The sequence below is a fragment of the Ranitomeya imitator genome, chromosome 4, assembly GCF_032444005.1.
Source record: "Ranitomeya imitator isolate aRanImi1 chromosome 4, aRanImi1.pri, whole genome shotgun sequence".
In the NCBI taxonomy this organism is placed as follows: domain Eukaryota; kingdom Metazoa; phylum Chordata; class Amphibia; order Anura; family Dendrobatidae; genus Ranitomeya; species Ranitomeya imitator.
The window spans coordinates 395,469,475-395,487,184 of NC_091285.1; the positions used below are offsets into that span (position 1 = coordinate 395,469,475).

At 42.3% G+C, this 17,710-nt stretch overlaps 1 protein-coding gene across 1 annotated transcript in view; it reads right to left on the reverse strand.

Annotated features, from left to right (window-relative positions):
* The window catches only part of LOC138674521 (store-operated calcium entry regulator STIMATE-like), a 123,701-nt gene extending 108,179 nt beyond the window's left edge, over positions 1-15,522 (reverse strand). Inside the window, exons 1-6 of the mRNA XM_069762347.1 lie at positions 15,489-15,522; positions 13,163-13,211; positions 6,713-6,808; positions 5,140-5,197; positions 4,996-5,009; positions 4,097-4,161 (exon numbers count right to left, since the gene is read on the reverse strand). Of these exons, the coding sequence (XP_069618448.1) occupies positions 4,097-4,161; positions 4,996-5,009; positions 5,140-5,197; positions 6,713-6,808; positions 13,163-13,211; positions 15,489-15,522 (316 nt within the window). The remainder of the gene's footprint in view (positions 1-4,096; positions 4,162-4,995; positions 5,010-5,139; positions 5,198-6,712; positions 6,809-13,162; positions 13,212-15,488) is intronic.
* Between the last annotated feature and the right edge of the window lie 2,188 nt (positions 15,523-17,710).

A 17,710-nucleotide genomic window follows, 5' to 3' on the forward strand; every position in this document is an offset into this window, starting at 1 on the left:
AGCACTAAGAATAGACAATAAACATATCAAAAACTAATACCTTCCTTGTGGATGGCACCAATGTGGGGGTTCCTGGGATGTGTGCACACACCCCAACGCACGTTTCGGATATTATCCTTCCTCAGGGGACATAGTAAGTGGTGTCCCTGACTGGTTTAAGTAGTAATGGGCGATGGAAATACACAACACCTGAAAAGCAGGAAATGGCTACGTTGCCATGGTGACCACGATGCCTGCCAAAACCACTAATCAAATAGTAGTGGTGGATTCAAGTAATGGAGGGAAAAAAAAAAAACTACCGCATTCCCCACACTAGACCACATACTGGGGAATGCGCACAAAAAAGCCCCATCTGTAGTAATGTACGCAATGCGGGGAAAAAGCGCGGAGCAATTGGAGGCGGGGCCGGACCGCGCGTGTGCAGATGAAAGCCGATGAGGAAAACCGCCATCATTAGAACTGGCAATGAGAGAAGGTGATCTAACCGGCGGAAGTACAAATACCCCACACCAGAAGTGAAACCACCGCCATGATAAAATACAGACAATAATACAGGTTTTACGCCGAATACCACAGCGCTCACTGTGCACTTCACCGCAAGTTGAGGAAACGACACGGGGCCCCGCATACTCCACAACTGGGTGAGTGACAACAGGAGCGCTGAAAAATAAGGGGCGGAAACCAAAACCGAGCATACGCACATCAGTGCAGCAACAACAACAACAAAAAAAAAAGGCACCATGGTCAGTGTTGGCAACAAAAGGGCAGATATGAAAACAATTGCCTAGCAAGGCAATTATACCCGAAGAATAGAAAAAAGCCAAAAATGTGCATTTAAGCAAGATATTAAGCCACGAAACACAGCGACATGGGAAATATAAATACATATATGAAATACATGAATAATAAAGTAATCACCGTCAAATACAAAATACACTCTAAAATTAGGTGTCTATACACAATCATAATCCATATTGATATACAATGTATAATTAATTATGCTAATTAAAGACGAAACATTATTTTGGACATCCATGATGATTCTTTATCCTTGATTTTGGTGTATTCACTCCCATGTTGCAGGAAGATGGAGAAATGGATCAAGCCTCACGCCGTGTGAACAGGGACACCAGAACGGATCACGCAACGAAGGTAAGCACAAGAAAAATAACAACTATATCTAAAATCAATAAAAAGATAAATTAAAATCAAATACCAAAGCAAGTTGGAAACAAGGATGATAAATCGAACAGAAGATGGTGATCACAGGAATGGGGCGAAGCTGAGGCTCTCATTCAGACCTCGTGGATGGATGGTGTCCAACGTCCAGATCCACCTCGATTCTAATTGTGATAATCGCTGGGAAATCCTTCCACCACGAATACCAGGGTCACTGGAGTCAATGCCTTTGACTTGTAGGCCACTACTCACACAGTAGTGACATTCCTTGAAATGTCGCGGTAAAATTTTGTGGCTGTAGCTGCGATGCCTCGAACACTTTTCCTTTCACTTTTTCCCCATTATGTAGATAGGGGCAAAATTGTTTAGTGAATTGTAAAGCGCGGGGTTAAAATTTCACCTCACAACATAGCTTATGACGCTCTCGGGGTTCAGACAAAATTTTGTGGCTGTAGCTGCGACGGTTCAGATGCCAATCCCGGACATACATACACACACACATACACACACACATTCAGCTTTATATATTAGACTAGATGGTGGCCCGATTCTAACGCATAAAATATTCTAGAATATGCATGTCCACGTAATATATTGCCCAGTGACATAGTATATTGCCCAGTGATGTAGTTTATTGCCCAGTCACGTAGTATACAGTACAGAGCCACGTAGTATATTGCCCAGCCACGTAGTATATTGTCCAGCCACGTTATATATTGCCCAGTTACATAGTATATTGCCTAGTTACATAGTATACAGCACAGAGCCACATAGTATATTGCCCAGCCACGTAGTATATTGCCCAGCCACGTAGTATATTGTCCAGTTACGTAGTATATTGCCCAGTTACGTAGTATACAGCACAGAGCCACGTAGTATATTGCACAGCGATGTAGTATACAGCACAGAGCCACGTAGTATATTGCCCAGCCGCGTAGTATATTGCCCAGCTACGTAGTATATTGCCAAGTTACGTAGTATATTGCCCAGACACGTAGTATATTGGCCAGCCACGTAGTATATTGCCCAGACACGTAGTATATTGGCCAGCCACGTAGTATATTGCCCAGCCACGTAGTATATTGCCCAGCCACATAGTATATTGCCCAGCCACGTAGTATATTGCCCAGTTACGTAGTATATTGCCTAGTTACGTAGTATACAGCACAGAGCCATGTAGTATATTGCCCAGCCACATAGTATATTGCCTAGCCACGTAGTATATTGCCCAGCCACGTAGTATATTGCCCAGTTACGTAGTATACAGCACAGAGCCACGTAGTATATTGCACAGCGATGTAGTATATAGCACAGAGCCACGTAATATATTGCCCAGCCACATGGTATTTTGCGCAGCTACGTAGTATATTGCACAGCACGTAGTATATTGCCCAGTTACGTAGTATATTGCCCAGTTACGTAGTATATTGCCCAGTCACATAGTATATTGCACAGCGACATAGTATACAGCACAGAGCCACGTAGTATATTGCCCAGCCACGTAGTATATTGCCCAGTCATGTAGTATATTGCACAGCGACATAGTATACAGCACAAAGCCACGTAGTATATTGCCCAGTCGCGTAGTATATTGCCCAGTCACGTAGTATATTGCCCAGCCACATATGTCACAGGTTAAAAAATAAAAAATAAACATATACTCACCTAACGATCCGAGGGCCCCTTGTAGGTTAACATACTCACCATTCTTGTCGCTGCTCCTTAGCGTCCCGTCTCTCTGCCTCCTGGGATCCAACGGCGCTGTGTCGATGGGCGCGTGGCTGCCGCCATCTTCCTTTCCCAGGATGCATTGCGAAATTACCTAGATGACTTTACGGTCTCGCGAGACCGCTAGGTCTTCTGGATAATTTTGCAAAGCATCACTGGGAAAGGAAGATGGCGGCAGGCGCGAGCGGACAACGGAGGGTGAGTATAGCAGGTTTTTTGTTTTTTTTACTATTTTTAACATTACTTTTTTTACTATTGATGCCGCATAGGCAGCATCAATAGTAAAAGGTTGGGGACACACAGGGTTAATAGCGGCGGTAACGGAGTGCGTTACCCACGGCATAACGCGGTCCGTTACCGCCAGCATTAACCCTGTGTTAGCGGTGACCGGAGGGGAGTATGGAGCGGGCGCCGGGGACAGTGACTGCGGGAAGCATGGAGCGGAGCGCCGGGGACACTGCGGGGAGTATGGACCGGAGCGCCGGGGACAGTGACTGCAGGAAGCATGGAGCGGAGCGCCGGGGACACTGCGGGGAGTATGGAGCAGGCACCGGGGACAGTGACTGCGGGAAGCATTGAGCGGAGCGCCGGGGACACTGCGGGGAGTATGGACCGGAGCGCCGGGGACAGTGACTGCAGGAAGCATGGAGCGGAGTGTCGGGGACACTGCGGGGAGTATGGACCGGAGCGCCGGGGACAGTGACTGCGGGAAGCATGGAGCGGAGCGCCGGGGACACTGCGGGGAGTATGGAGCGGAGCGCCGGGGACACTGACTGCAGGGAGTGGGGAGTATTGAGCGGATCACCGGGGACACTGACTGCGGGGAGTAAGGAGCGGCCATTTTCTTCGGGACTGTGCCCGTCGCTGATTGGTCGCGGCAACCATGACAGGCAGCTGGCGAGACCAATCAGCGAATGAATAACCATGACTGAAGGACAGACAGACGGAAGTGACCCTTAGACAATGATATAGTAGATAGTAGATTATATTTTTAAACTGAAATTATTTTTATTAAATGTGTATATGAGTATGGTTTTATTTCCAAAACATATTAAAACATTCAAATCTTCAAATACATCCAATCCAGAACATAAAAGGAATGGTGGACTTTAAACAAATTAATTGTAAAAAACACAATACACCTTAGGAGAATAAAAAGAAGCACAAAATACAGAATATTGATCCTTACCATATTCACTAAATACAAGTAATGTACATCGTCTCCTCTGCACGATCATGGAAACAAATTTAACACTCAGCCATATACCGTATTTTCCGCTTTGTAAGACGCACTTTATTTCCCCCAAATTTGGGGGGGAAATGTGGGTGCGTCTAACAAAGCGGATATACCGCTTACCATTACAGGCTGGGATAAGGGGGTGTCCGCTGCCGCTACCGCCCGCCGCTGTCGTCCGCCACCGCTGCCGGGGTTGTCCGCTGCTGCCCCAGGTGATGCTGGAGGCTCCGGTGCTGCGGGGGGCTCTGGCGACATTTTGTGAAAGACCAGAGCCCCCCGGCAGTTCGTCCATGCGTTCCAGTATGACTAATTCCGGGAAAATGGCCGCCGGAATCTCAGGAGATGAGATTTCAGCGCTGAGATCTCATCTCTCAAGATTCCGGCGGCCATTTTTCCGGAGTTAGTTCCAGTATCACTGACTCCGGGATAATGGCCGCCGGAATCTCGGAAGATGAGATTTCAGCGCTGAGATCTCATCTCTCGAGATCCCAGCGGCCATTTTCCCAGAGTCAGTCATACAGGAACGCATGGACGAACTGCTGGGGGCTCTGGCCTTTCACAAAATGTCGCCAGAACCCCCCGCAGCACCGGAGACAGCCCTGCAGCATCGGAGACAGCCCTGCAGCACAGGAGCCCCCTGCAGACCCCTCATCCTAGCTTGCAGCACAGGAGCCCCCCTGCAGACCCCTCATCCCAGCCTGCAGCACAAGAGCCCCCCTGCAGACCCCTCATCCCAGCCTGCAGCACAGGAGCCCCCCTGCAGCACAGGAGCCCCCTGCAGATCCCCTCATCCTAGCCTGCAGCAATGCTCCACTCATGCCTCCAGCAACGACCCTGGGACCCTGATCCACCACAGCCACAACCCCTGGTAAGTAATAAGACGCATGGATTATAAGACGCCCCACCAATTTATTAAAAAAAGTTTTTTCCTATTTTTCTCCTCAAAATTTGGGGTGCGTCTTATAATCCGGAGCGTCTTACAAAGCGAAAAATACGGTAAGTATCATTCCAAGAGTTGCATCCAGCAGAAAATTATCTGTACAATACAGGTATCTGTACAGAGGTAATAGGATTAAAGGTGATACTTAATAAATACATAAGAACAAATTTGTACTGCAACATGTTAGAAAATGTTGCATTGCTTCACAAAGTAAGGTAGAAGCATGTACATGCCAAAAGTAGTGTACCAGTAAATACAATCATGAAAATAATATAGAAACATAAGTAATGAAGGCAGTCAGATAAAACTTACAGGAAAAAATGTTCAGAATTCTGCTCTAACTTTCCTTTAGGTTTTTACCCTAATCTTATGTTACTAATGAATTTTACAGACAAAAGGATTTTTTATGAAAACTTGGCATCAATGAGAATGAAACCCCTGAATGAAGATACACAGGAAGATAGGCAATGTCATGCATAGACATTGGATAACTGATCTGCTGTTAGCATTAGTTTTGCTCAATTAATTAGGCCTGTTTTCTTTCCTATTGAGGAGTGCCTAGTTGGAGATGCCAGACCTCTGTAGTATGGGCTTACCTGAAAGCTAGAGGTGTAGTGGGAAGTAAAATCGCATTTTACTTGAGATAATGGCGAGTCAAAATATTGGAATCTGAAGGCACATTTACATGGTTGATTATCATGAACAAGCATTTTCTGACTATCGGTCAGTTTATACACTTGACAAAGGAACACAACTCTCATTCGTTGCGTGAAATTATTTTTAAGCCTGCTTGAAAATGAACATTCTTGGCAGCACATCATCCTGTTTTAACAGGAGATGTGCTGCCGAGAACAATGACATTCTATGCACACAGAACGATCACATTAAAGGGACACTGTCACCTGGATTTGGAGGGAACAATCTTCAGCCATGGAGGCGGGGTTTTTGTGTGTTTGATTCACCCTTTCCTTACCCGCTGGCTGCATGCTGGCTGCAATATTGGATTGAAGTTCATTTTCTGTCCTCTGTAGTACACGCCTGCACAAAGCAATGTTCCTCTGAGTAATTTAATATGCAAATTGCCTCTTCGGAGAAAAAGATGACTTGACGAGGGCCAACAGCCCGAAACACCATGTCTGCGAATTGAGATACTGATTTGGCTCTTATCCCAAGTCATATTGCACGACTCGTTAAAGGGGTGATTGTGACTTGTAGGATTGCTACTTCCAATTTGTGGCGCTATAGAGTTCAAGTCCTCTTTTTCTCTGAAGAGGCAATTTGCATACTGAAGTGAAATGGTCATTAAATATTTACTCTTGGGTTTTTAAAGATGTTTGTCTGACAGCTAATTTACATATCTGGACTACTGCCACCTTAAAAATACCAGAAAAGTAGTAATACTGGTGTGATGGTCTCCATAATCCTTTTTCCACCCAAAAAATAATAAATGCCCTCACCTTTCTGTTGGCCTTTGCTAACCGCCAAGACTCTTTTTCATCCTGTAAATAGGTGTTTTGTGCGCAAAACCTGCTAGTCTGATTTACATGAAGCCAATGTCATTTGTACAGCAAGACACAAGGACACTGATGTTCTTTATTCACACATATTGTCAAATAGGCGATACTTACAAACAGCAAGGGTCCTCTTCCGTCAGATTCGAGAGAAAGATATTAGTGAAATGAATGAAGAGAGCACCGATGGCCTGTTTAGATGTGTCAAATGACCTAAAGATTTTAAAATATAAATACATAAAGGTAAACAAAAGCAATATACACAAATAGTAAACCTATATACCATGGGTAGCTTTAACTAACCCCAAACATATAATTCACCCAGAAACAAACCGAATACTGACCCATTCATCTGTCAGTGGTCTATGCAAAACATTTGTCAAAAGTCTTCATTCCCAGTATATAGCTCATTTTGGTCCATATTTCACAATTAGGAAACACTCAATTTCATTTTGCAATTGTTAGAAACAAGAAAAAAAACTGCACTAAATTGTAAATAAAATCAGATTAGAGAAAACCATTTTAAAAATGTGGTCTTGGGTTGATCATATATTATTTTCAAAACTCCGGCACACCATAAATTTGAATTTCTCAAAATTATTAATATACCAGGGGTCGCAGGAAGGCTGCTTTTGGTTTGGACTTCTACTATAGGTAAGCAAGGACTTTATATTATATTTGTATACAGTGTCGGACTGGGGAGCCAAGGGCCCACCAGTAATATTGACATTAGGGGGGCCCACTTTTCACCTGCACGCAAATATTATATTACCCTCATTCGCAAATTTACCTATATCTCTATATAATAATAAACTGGGTAGTTTGGTTAATGAATGATGAGATGCTGCTGTTTTCTGTAGCGTGAATCAAGTGAATTATGCCAAGTACTGCCCATACAATGGGGTTGGGGGCCCAAATCTGCACAGGGGTCCAACGGGGGGATTCCCCTGGTGCTCTATGGGCCAGTCCGAGCCTGTTTGTATATAGGTATATCCTACAACTATTCACAGCATCTGTGCACACATTCTGTGATTGTTCTTTGTCCAAGTCCTATTTTGACCTACAGTCTTTCCCTTACCTACATTCATGTCTCCTCCTTTTCCCCTATATGTTTTTGTACTGTGTCAAGTTGATTTCATGTGTGATTATTTAATCAAATTTATTCATTGATTTATTTTCTGGTGATTTTCTTGTTACTCCTTTTTTTGTCTTGGCTATATTTGCATAGTTGTCCTTTGACTAGTCAGTATTTTGGTCGTAGGGGATGGCCACACGTTGTGTTTTTGCCTCATTTTTCATGAATTTTTTTTAACACGAACAAAAAAAACCCAGCAGCTTTTTCCTTTCCCAGCAAAGCGTAATTTCATGCATATAATTTTTCTTTGTAGGTTTGACGCAGCTTCAAATCTGCAGCATGTCAACTCTTTCACAGCATTTTTCACCCAAATGAATGAGAGAAAAACACATGGTAAAAAACAGATAAAAAACATGCATAATTTAAGCTGCAAATACTGACCGTGTTTTTATAGAACATGCATATTTGAAATCTGTATATGATTATTAGCGGTAACGATCAAAACAAGCAAGATTGACATGCATTGATTTTAAAGTGTATTTATAAAGAAATTTGATTTTATGGAGTGCCAGACTTTTGAAAAGAATTTAGGATTAGGCTGCCGTCACACTAGCAGTATTTGGTCAGTATTTTACATCAGTATTTGTAAGCCAAAACCAGGAGTGGGTGATAAATACAGAAGTGGTGCATATGTTTCTATTATACTTTTCCTCTATTTGTTCCACTCCTGGTTTTGGCTTACAAATACTGATGTAAAATACTGACCAAATACTGCACGTGTGACGGCAGCCTTACTTCTTGGAGTCAGCATAAGGTCCTACACACCCACCACTATAAGGCTGGGATCACACATACGTGAGATACGGCCGAGTCTCGCAGGTGAAATCCCTCCTCTGGCGCCGGCACTTCGGAGCGGAGCGTGCAGCTGCAACGCAATACATGAAGCTGCAAGCTCCGCTCCCAAGTGCCGGCGCCAGAGGAGGGATTTCACCTGCGAGACTCGGCCGTATCACGCGTATGTGTCATCCCGGCCTTAGGGATACAGAGTCACCTTCCATAACAGGTTGCATGGTGAGGTGCTACAATGAGGGGCATTTACCGTACACTGCAAGGTAATCATGAATGAGTTGTTAAAACTGAGAGTTTCATGATTATCTTGCAGTGCCGGGGACAGCCACCACAATTGTTAAGACCTATTAAATAAGCAAACGCTACTTGCTGACAAGTTTCACTGTTAGGGTACCATTACACTATACGATTTACCAACGATCACGACCAGCAATACGACCTGGCCGTGATCGTTGGTAAGTTGTTGTGTGGTCGCTGGAGAGCTGTCACACAGACAGCTCTCCAGCGACCAACGATGCCGAGGTCCCCGGGTAACCAGGGTAAACATCGGGTTACTAAGCGCAGGGCCGCGCTTAGTAACCGGATGTTTACCCTGGTTACCAGCATAAAAAAAAATCAACACTACATACTTACATTCCGGTGTCTGTCCCTTGCCGTCTGCTTCCCGCACTGACTGACTGCCGGCCGTAAAGTGAAAGCACAGCACAGCGCGCTGTGCTCTGCTTTCACTTTACGGCCGGCAGTCAGTCAGTGCGGGAAGCAGACGGAAAGGGACCTGACGGACATCGGAATGTAAGTATGTACTGTTTTTTTTTTTTTTACATTTACGATGGTAACCAGGATAAACATCGGGCCCTGCGCTTAGTAACCCGATGTTTACCCTGGTTACAAGCGAACGCATCGCTGGATCGGTGTCACACACACCGATCCAGCGATGACAGCGGGAGATCCAGCGACGAAAGAAAGTTCCAAACGATCTGCTACGACGTACGATTCTCAGCAGGGTCCCTGATCGCTGCTGCGTGTCAGACACAGCGATATCGTATGGATATCGCTGGAACGTCACGGATCGTACCGTCGTAGCGACAAAAGTGCCACTGTGAGACGGTACCCTAACTCTGGCTTCATCAAAGGTATAATGAAGCTGGATTAATGATCAATCATGTTGATGAAGTGGGGAACGTGTGTGAACCAGAAGCATGGGGCAGCACGGTGGCCAGGGTGGATAAAAATCAATGTTTTTTTTTTTTAATAAAAAAAATCGGATTTTTTTTATTTAAATCGGATTTTTTTATTTAAATCGGATTTTTTTCAATAAACTGCTTTTTGAGGAAAATATTTTACCATCCAAAGGTTCTTCCATCATGAGATAAAGCGGAGTTGTTTAACTCAGTAGAATAAAGGCTGTATATGTGTAACATTCACAATGCCATGCTCTTCCAGAGGTTTCTGTAGGATTAGTGGGCAGTTTCTCTCCTATATTATCACAGACGCTCGCTTTACTTACGCAGTTCTCAAAACTGAATTTGACTCTGCAGAGGTCCCAGCCTCTTCTTCACGGCAAAAATGTTACAACATGAACAGAGTTGAGAAAAAGACCTTAATCCTATTGTTCTACAAACCTATGAATACAGAATCAACCCCTTCAGTGCCAAGTCCAAGAAGTTAGACAATATGTTTCTGATTGTTTGGAGTGGAATAGATCTGCACAACACAAGAAGAATGTGAATCTAAGTGTGAGGAGGAGGAAGGGCAAGCAGACAAGAAAATGAAAGTGAAACTTTGAGCACAATACTGCAGCATAGACACAGACAGACAAGTCTGGATCTGTTTGTGTGTACGATCTGAGGTTTATTACATTCTTTCCTTATAATGGCAGCAGGCTGTAAAAGAGACCCAGTTTGGGAATATTTTAATGAAGCTCCTTCGCCTATTGGTAAGGCAGGCATGCGTGCAAAATGCAAATGATGCAACAAAGAGATGCAAGGCCTGGTGGCGCGAATGAGGCAACATCATGAGAAGTGCGGTGATGAAGATGACCAAAGAAACACTTCTGAACAGGCAGGATCTTCAGGTTGGTAAACATTTTTATTGAATCCTATTTCTAAAGACTGAACTGTCATGTGTGAGAAAAATTATATTTCTTATTATTACTGCATGTTACTGTCATTTGGTACAGTTATGAAGAAAAACAAATATTCCTTTCGGGGCAGGGGCAGTGATGTGTTGTGTACAATAAGCAGAAATTGTATAAACAATAAAATAACAGCATTAACTTTTTTTGTTTAGGGGAATTCATGGATTCTGGAAACTATCCACCTCCAAGATCACCATCATCCTGTTCTACAGTTTCAGAGTTATCCATCCAGGATAGTGCTTCATTAGCAGCAGCATCATCATCAGACACCCACAGCCACATATCACCATCACCCAAAAGGAAGAAAAAACCTTTACCTCCTGGAACCACCATAGATAGGTTTGTAATAAGAACTAGAAGATTAGAAAAAGAGTTGATTGATGAAAATATTGCCCAGTTTATTTATGCAACGAACTCTTCTTTCCGTCTGACTGAGAACCCACATTTCATTAATATGGTTCAGTCACTGAGACCAGGATACAGTCCACCCAGCAGAGCTGATGTTGCAGGGAAACTGCTGGATCAAGTGTATGACAGAGAAATGGAGCAATGTGCAACAGCTCTGGAGGGTAAAATTGTTAACCTAAGTATTGATGGGTGGAGTAATGTCCACAATGATCCTATTGTATGTGCTTGTATAACAACAGAAGAAGGTAAAGTCTTCCTTGCACAAACAACTGACACGTCAGGAAATGCACACACGGCAGAATACTTACAAGAAGTGGCAGTAAAAGCTATAACGACATGTGAACAAAAATTCAAATGTCTAGTACGCAGTTTGGTCACTGACAATGCTGCAAACGTATCCAAGATGAGAAGAGATTTAGAAGAGCAGAGAGGGAATACAAAGCTGCTAATAACATATGGTTGCAGTGCTCATTTGCTGCACCTCTTAGACAAAGACTTAAGTGTTCCAGAAATAAAGGCTAATGTTGTTGAAATTGCTAAATACTTCCGTAATAATCATTTTGCTGCAGCAGCTCTGAAAAGGATGGGTGGAACCAAGCTAACGCTCCCACAAGATGTTAGATGGAACTCTGTGGTGGACTGTTTTGAGCAGTATATCAAAAACTGGCCTATTCTGATGACACTTTGTGAAGAAAATCGAGATAAAATAGATGGCACTGTCACGGCCAAAATCCTCAACATTGGGCTTAAGAGAAATGTTGAACATATGCTGAGCTTCCTGAATCCCATCTCTCAAGCTTTAAACAAAATACAGAAAAATAGCTGTTTTATTGCGGATGCTGTTGAAATTTGGAAGGAACTGAGTGAACACTTAAAAACAGAACTACACATGGACAGAATTAAATTACAAGCAGTAAACAAACGAATGGGACAAGCACTGACTCCAGCTCATTTTTTGGCAAATATTGTCAATATCCAATATCAGGGTCAATACCTAAGTGCTGAGGAAGAGGAGTTAGCTATGACATGGGTATCCAGCAATCATCCATCTTTAATGCCAACTATAATAAACTTCAGAGCTAAGGGGGAACCATTCAAGAAATATATGTTTGCTGAAGATATTTTAAGGAAGGTCACACCAGTAAACTGGTGGAAGTCACTTAAGCGCTTGGATTTAGAGACTGTTCAAGTAATGATTTCACTTTTAACAGCAGTAGCTTCTTCTGCAGGCGTTGAAAGAATATTCTCTTCCTTTGGACTCATTCATTCTAAATTGAGAAATCGGTTGGGACTCAATAAAGCAGGAAAGCTTGTTTTTCTTTTCCAGATTATGAATAGGAACAAAGAAGAAGATGATGATGAAGATGACAACAAGTGAGCTACAGAGGACAGCAGGGACAGTAGTATTTAAGTTTTTCATGTGTCGGCTGGGCTGACAGTCTAAGTTTCTTATAATATATATATATTTTGTTTAGCCAAATTAGTTAACAAACATGGATGTTTGTTTAAGCAAATAACTTATTCTGTAATGTTGTTATTGTTTCAGTTGAATAAATCTATTTAAATTGTTATTAAGGTCAGGATTATTTTTCTCCTTCAACAACAGAACAGTGGTGTCCAAATATGAATGATTAACCCATTAAACTGGGGAGAAAAAAGTAATATAAAAAGTGATTCTAAAAATCTTCATCTACTTGCATGTTAAAGTAGCAAGAACTAGTTTAGGTAGAAACTTTGATTTAAATCACTGATTTAAATCAAGCCTTACCGACTAGTGATTTAAATCGTGATTTAAATCGTGATTTAAATCAGTTAGATTTAAATCAAATCCACCCTGACGGTGGCACAGTGGATAGAACTGCAGCCCTGCAGCGCTGGAGTCCTGGGTTCAAATCCCACCAAGGACAACACGTTTACGTGGGTTTCCTCCAGGTACTCCGGTTTCCTCCCACATTCAAAATGACATACTGATAGGGAATTTAGATTGTGAACCCCATCGGGGACAGTGATGATAGTGTGTGCAAACTGTAAAGCGCTGCGGAATATGGTAGCGCTATATAAAGAAAAAAAATAAAGAAGCATATAAGAAACTGCTAACCATATTCTCCATGGACGCCTTTCTTCTTTAGGTTCCCTCCAGCGTTTTACTGGAAAACAAAAATTATAATTTTTTGTAACAGTAACTAAATATATGGATCAAGTTTGTATTATTTGGATAGAACAGATTGCTATAAACTAGGACTGTAACGTATTTTACTTAAGACCCTTCCTCTGTAAAATAATAGAACATTTTTTAGAAGAGGTGCTTACTAAGCAAAACAAATCTAGTAATTTTTAACTAATGAACTGGTACACTAGAGATACAGCTAGGAAGCAAAGTACACATCTTCCACTCAACAAAATGCAAAAGAACTCTTTGCACAAATTGAAATAAAAAAAGTGTAATAACGAGAAGTAGGCCAAATTGTTTCTTTTCTTAATACCAGGCATTATAAATAACATGCCATCTAGATTTATTTCAATATGACTACCAAAATTATATACCGTAAGTACAGTTTTTTGGTGAACATTTACAAAGTATAACTTTTAATGAAAAAGTTGGGGGCACATACATCTGTAACATGCATTATATGCTGTGGTTTTAATTGACCATGGCAACCAAAGGATAAGGGTTTGTGCATACGTATTTTGGAGCTCTGCGGATTTTTCCGCAGCGGATTTGTGAAATCTGCAGGTAAAAGGCACTGCGTTTTACCTACGGATTTCCTGCGGAATTAGTGCGGATTTATTGTAGAATTAGTGTGGATTCTACTGCGGTTTTACACCTGCGGAATCCCATTGTGGAGCAGGTGTAAACCGCAGCGGAATAAGCACATAGAATTGACATGCTGCGGAATGTAAACCGCTGCGTTTCTGCACTTTTTTTCCACAGGATGGGCATTGCGGATTGCGTTTCCCATAGGTTTACATTGTACTGTAAATGCATGGGAAACTGCTGCGGAACCGCTGCGGATCCGTAGCAAAATCCGCAGTGTGTGCACATAGCCTCAATTTGCAGAATTGTCAATTCCAACATGTCTAGGTTATTTTTATCTAAGTGGTGAAAAAAAATTCCCCCCCAAAAAATTGCTTTTTCTGACACCCGTAGCGTCTCTATTTTTCGTGATCTTGGGTTGGGTGACGGCTTATTTTTTGCATGCCGAGCTGATGTTTTTAACCCCTTTCTGAACTCAGATGGTATAGTATGTCCGAGGTCAGAACCCCTGCTTTGCTGCGGGCTCCGGCGGTGAGCCCGCATCAAAGCCAGGACATGTCAGCTGTTTTGTACAGCTGACATGTGCCCGTAATAGCGGCGGATGGAATCGCGATCCACCTGCCACTATTAACTAATTAAACACCGCTGTCAAACGCTGACAGCGGTACTTAACTAGCACTTCCGGCCATAGGGCCAGAAATGTGCGCATCGCTGACCCCCGTCACGTGATCGGGGGTCAGCGATGTGTCGGCATGACAACCAGAGGTCTATTGAAGATCACTATTGTTGTTGATACCGGATTGCTCTGAGCGCCACTCTGTGGTCGGCACTCATATCAATGCAGTAAATCTACTACATAGGAGCGATCTGAGCATCGCTCCTATGTAGCAGGGCCGATCAGGCTATGCCAGCTTCTAGCCTCCCGTTGAGTTATGTCTATGGGAAGGAGGGGAGTGAAAAACAAAAACGCAAAACCGAAAAAAGCTGCGGTCATCAAGGGGTTAACAATACCATTTTGGTGCAGATATGTTCTTTTGATTGTCTGTTATTGCATTTTAATGCAAGGTCGCGGCGACCCCCCCAAAAAAATTCTGGCATTTAAAATTTTTTTCTCGCTACGCCGTTTAGCGATCTGGTTAACCTTTTTTTTATTGATAGATCGGGCGATTCCAAATATGTGAAGGTTTCAAATTTTTTTATTGTTTTATTTTGAATGGGACAAAAGGGGGGTGATTTGACCTTTTTTATTTTTATTTTTATTTTTTTCATATTTTTTTGGAAAACTTTTTTTTAAACTTTTGCCATGCCATGGGAGGCTAGAAGCTGGCATAGCCTGATCGGCTCTGCTACATAGAGGCGATGCTCAGATCGCTTCGATGTAGCAGAATTACTGCATTGCATTGCACAGTGTGGCACTCACAGCAATCAAGGAGACCTCTGGTTGTCATGCCGATGCACCGCTGACCCCCGATCACGTGACGGAGGTCAGCATTGTGCGCATTTTCGGCCCAATGGCCGGGAGCGCTTGTTAAATGCCGCTGTCAGAGTTTCACAGTGGCATTTAACTAGTTAGCAGGCGTGGACGGATCGCAATTCCACCATCGCCTATTGCGGGCACATGTCAGCTGTTCAAAACAGCTGACATGTCCCGGCTTGGATGCGGACTCACCACCGGAGCCCGCATGAAGCGGGGGTTCTGCCATCGGACGTACTATTCCATCCGATGGCAGAAAGGGGTTAATCTTCTTTCAGGAAGGTTTTAAAAATCACGTATTAGGAAAACCCCTGCCATTCCTGCCATTTTGAGGGTGCAGTACCGCAGTGTATAGGAAAGCGTGTGCCACATCTCCACCTTCCACACCGCCGAACTCTAAACATACATATGGTAGCAAAGTGAAAAATTATAAACTTAGTCCTTGTACCAAGTTTGGAAGTTATCCCATATTTATAGGATAAAGGATAACATACTCATCGAGGGGCGGGAGCACTGTACTCTTATCTATGGCAGTACTATAGAAAAAGAATGTGGCAGACAAGACATAGATCAAATTCTGTTTTATTTCGATGGGGCTACATTTTCAGATGCCCCAGCACACAACAAATTGGTCCTTATGCTATGGATAGGAGATGACATACAATCTTGGGACACAAAATTTCAGCACATGAAAGCCAACTGTTTATGTGTTTGGAGAAGTCATGATAGATACCGAGCAGCCAAACAACACTATGCAGACACATAATTACCAATGCATTTGCCATAATGATAGAAAATGAATGAAAACCTTTTATCCAGAAATGTTTTAGAAAAACTTTTACTGGATTATCTCTAGTACTAAATATGTTACAATCCATCTACTTTATTACTTACTGTACATCTGATCTAGTGTTTGTATGCATTGACTGATAAACAGTCATACTTTCATCTATGGAAATCAAAGAATTGACAGAGGATGTTAAGCTAACTGGAGTTTTTCTAACGCTGGACTATTTATGCCATTTTCTGAGATCTTTGTGAGAACTCCATACCTGTAATTTGACCTACAGAATTGAGTAATGTGTGTTTTCCCTGTCAGTGTATACATAACCTCAGCCACACTGGATTTTTAACCTTGTACGTGAAAACACTTTTTTTTTTTATCCTTACATCATTTTTAAATTTTAACCATTTAACTGAATATACAAAAATCTTCTTTGCACACGTACGTTATATATAGAAATTAATTTTATCTAACCTTGACACATAAATGTATTCTGGTGACTTTTGTGATGTCATTCCAGCTTCCAGAAAGGTGTTACCAGGAATAATAATAATAATAGAGAATTGCAATACTACAGCCTGATTATATGATCTATGAGAATCCTGTGTCGCCGTTCAAACAGCTAATTACTAATCTCCGATTAGGTGGCGAAAACCTGGTGACAAATTCCCTTTAGTAAATTTTGCACATCTTTGGGCTGTCCATGCACAGAAAAATGAAATCTATGCCAGTCATGAGCAGGACTAGATATCAACTACAATGTTCGCCAATTTTCTGATGTGCATATTAGGAAATTTCTTGTGTAGTCAATGGCAAAGCTCCATTTCCCTAAATCCTGCACACATTTTTTTAAAAAGGGTCAAGGCTGGTGCAAAAAGTGGCCAAATGTTGTGCAAAATAGAATTTAAGAAAAATTTTGTGACTTTTTGATAACAGAAATTGTTTTGCCTATATTACATTCATCTTCATTTATATTAATTATATTAATTAATTATTTGGGCAAAAGGGGGGTGATTTGAACATTTAAATTTTTATAAACATTTTTTTTTACATGCTTCAATAGTTCCCTTAGGAGACTTGAAGCTGCGATCTTCTGAATGCTTGTGCTCCACATAGCGTAGCAAAAATCAACTCCTATGATAGCAGATCTCCAATGAGAAGCACGGGAATCTTCTGCAGACCCTCGGCTAAAATGCCAACCCATCAGCGCCCTGTGATCATGTGACAGGGGCATGAATTGGCGGATTTTATGAATAGTTTCCTAAATAAATGCCACGGTCAGTGATTGACAGCAGCATTTAACATGTTAACACCCACAGATGGATTGGGATTCCACCAGCGGCTGTTAGAGGTATGGGTAGAATATGCTGGGAAAGATTCGGGCTCAGTGCTGGAGCCGGCATCAAAGGGAGGGACACAGCCTTTGAAGTGTCTATACGCCAAAGGGGCTAATGTTATGGCTGATCAGTGTACAAGAAATACTATAGTTTATTATTTAATCATTATAAAAGTAACAAGGAATGTATGTTAAAGTTGCTGCTAACCAAGTGAGAACAGCATACACGTGACCAAAAGGCAAAGTGTATATATAAGACCTGATTAGAGCAGGGCCAATAGCGCAAGTGTAAGTATA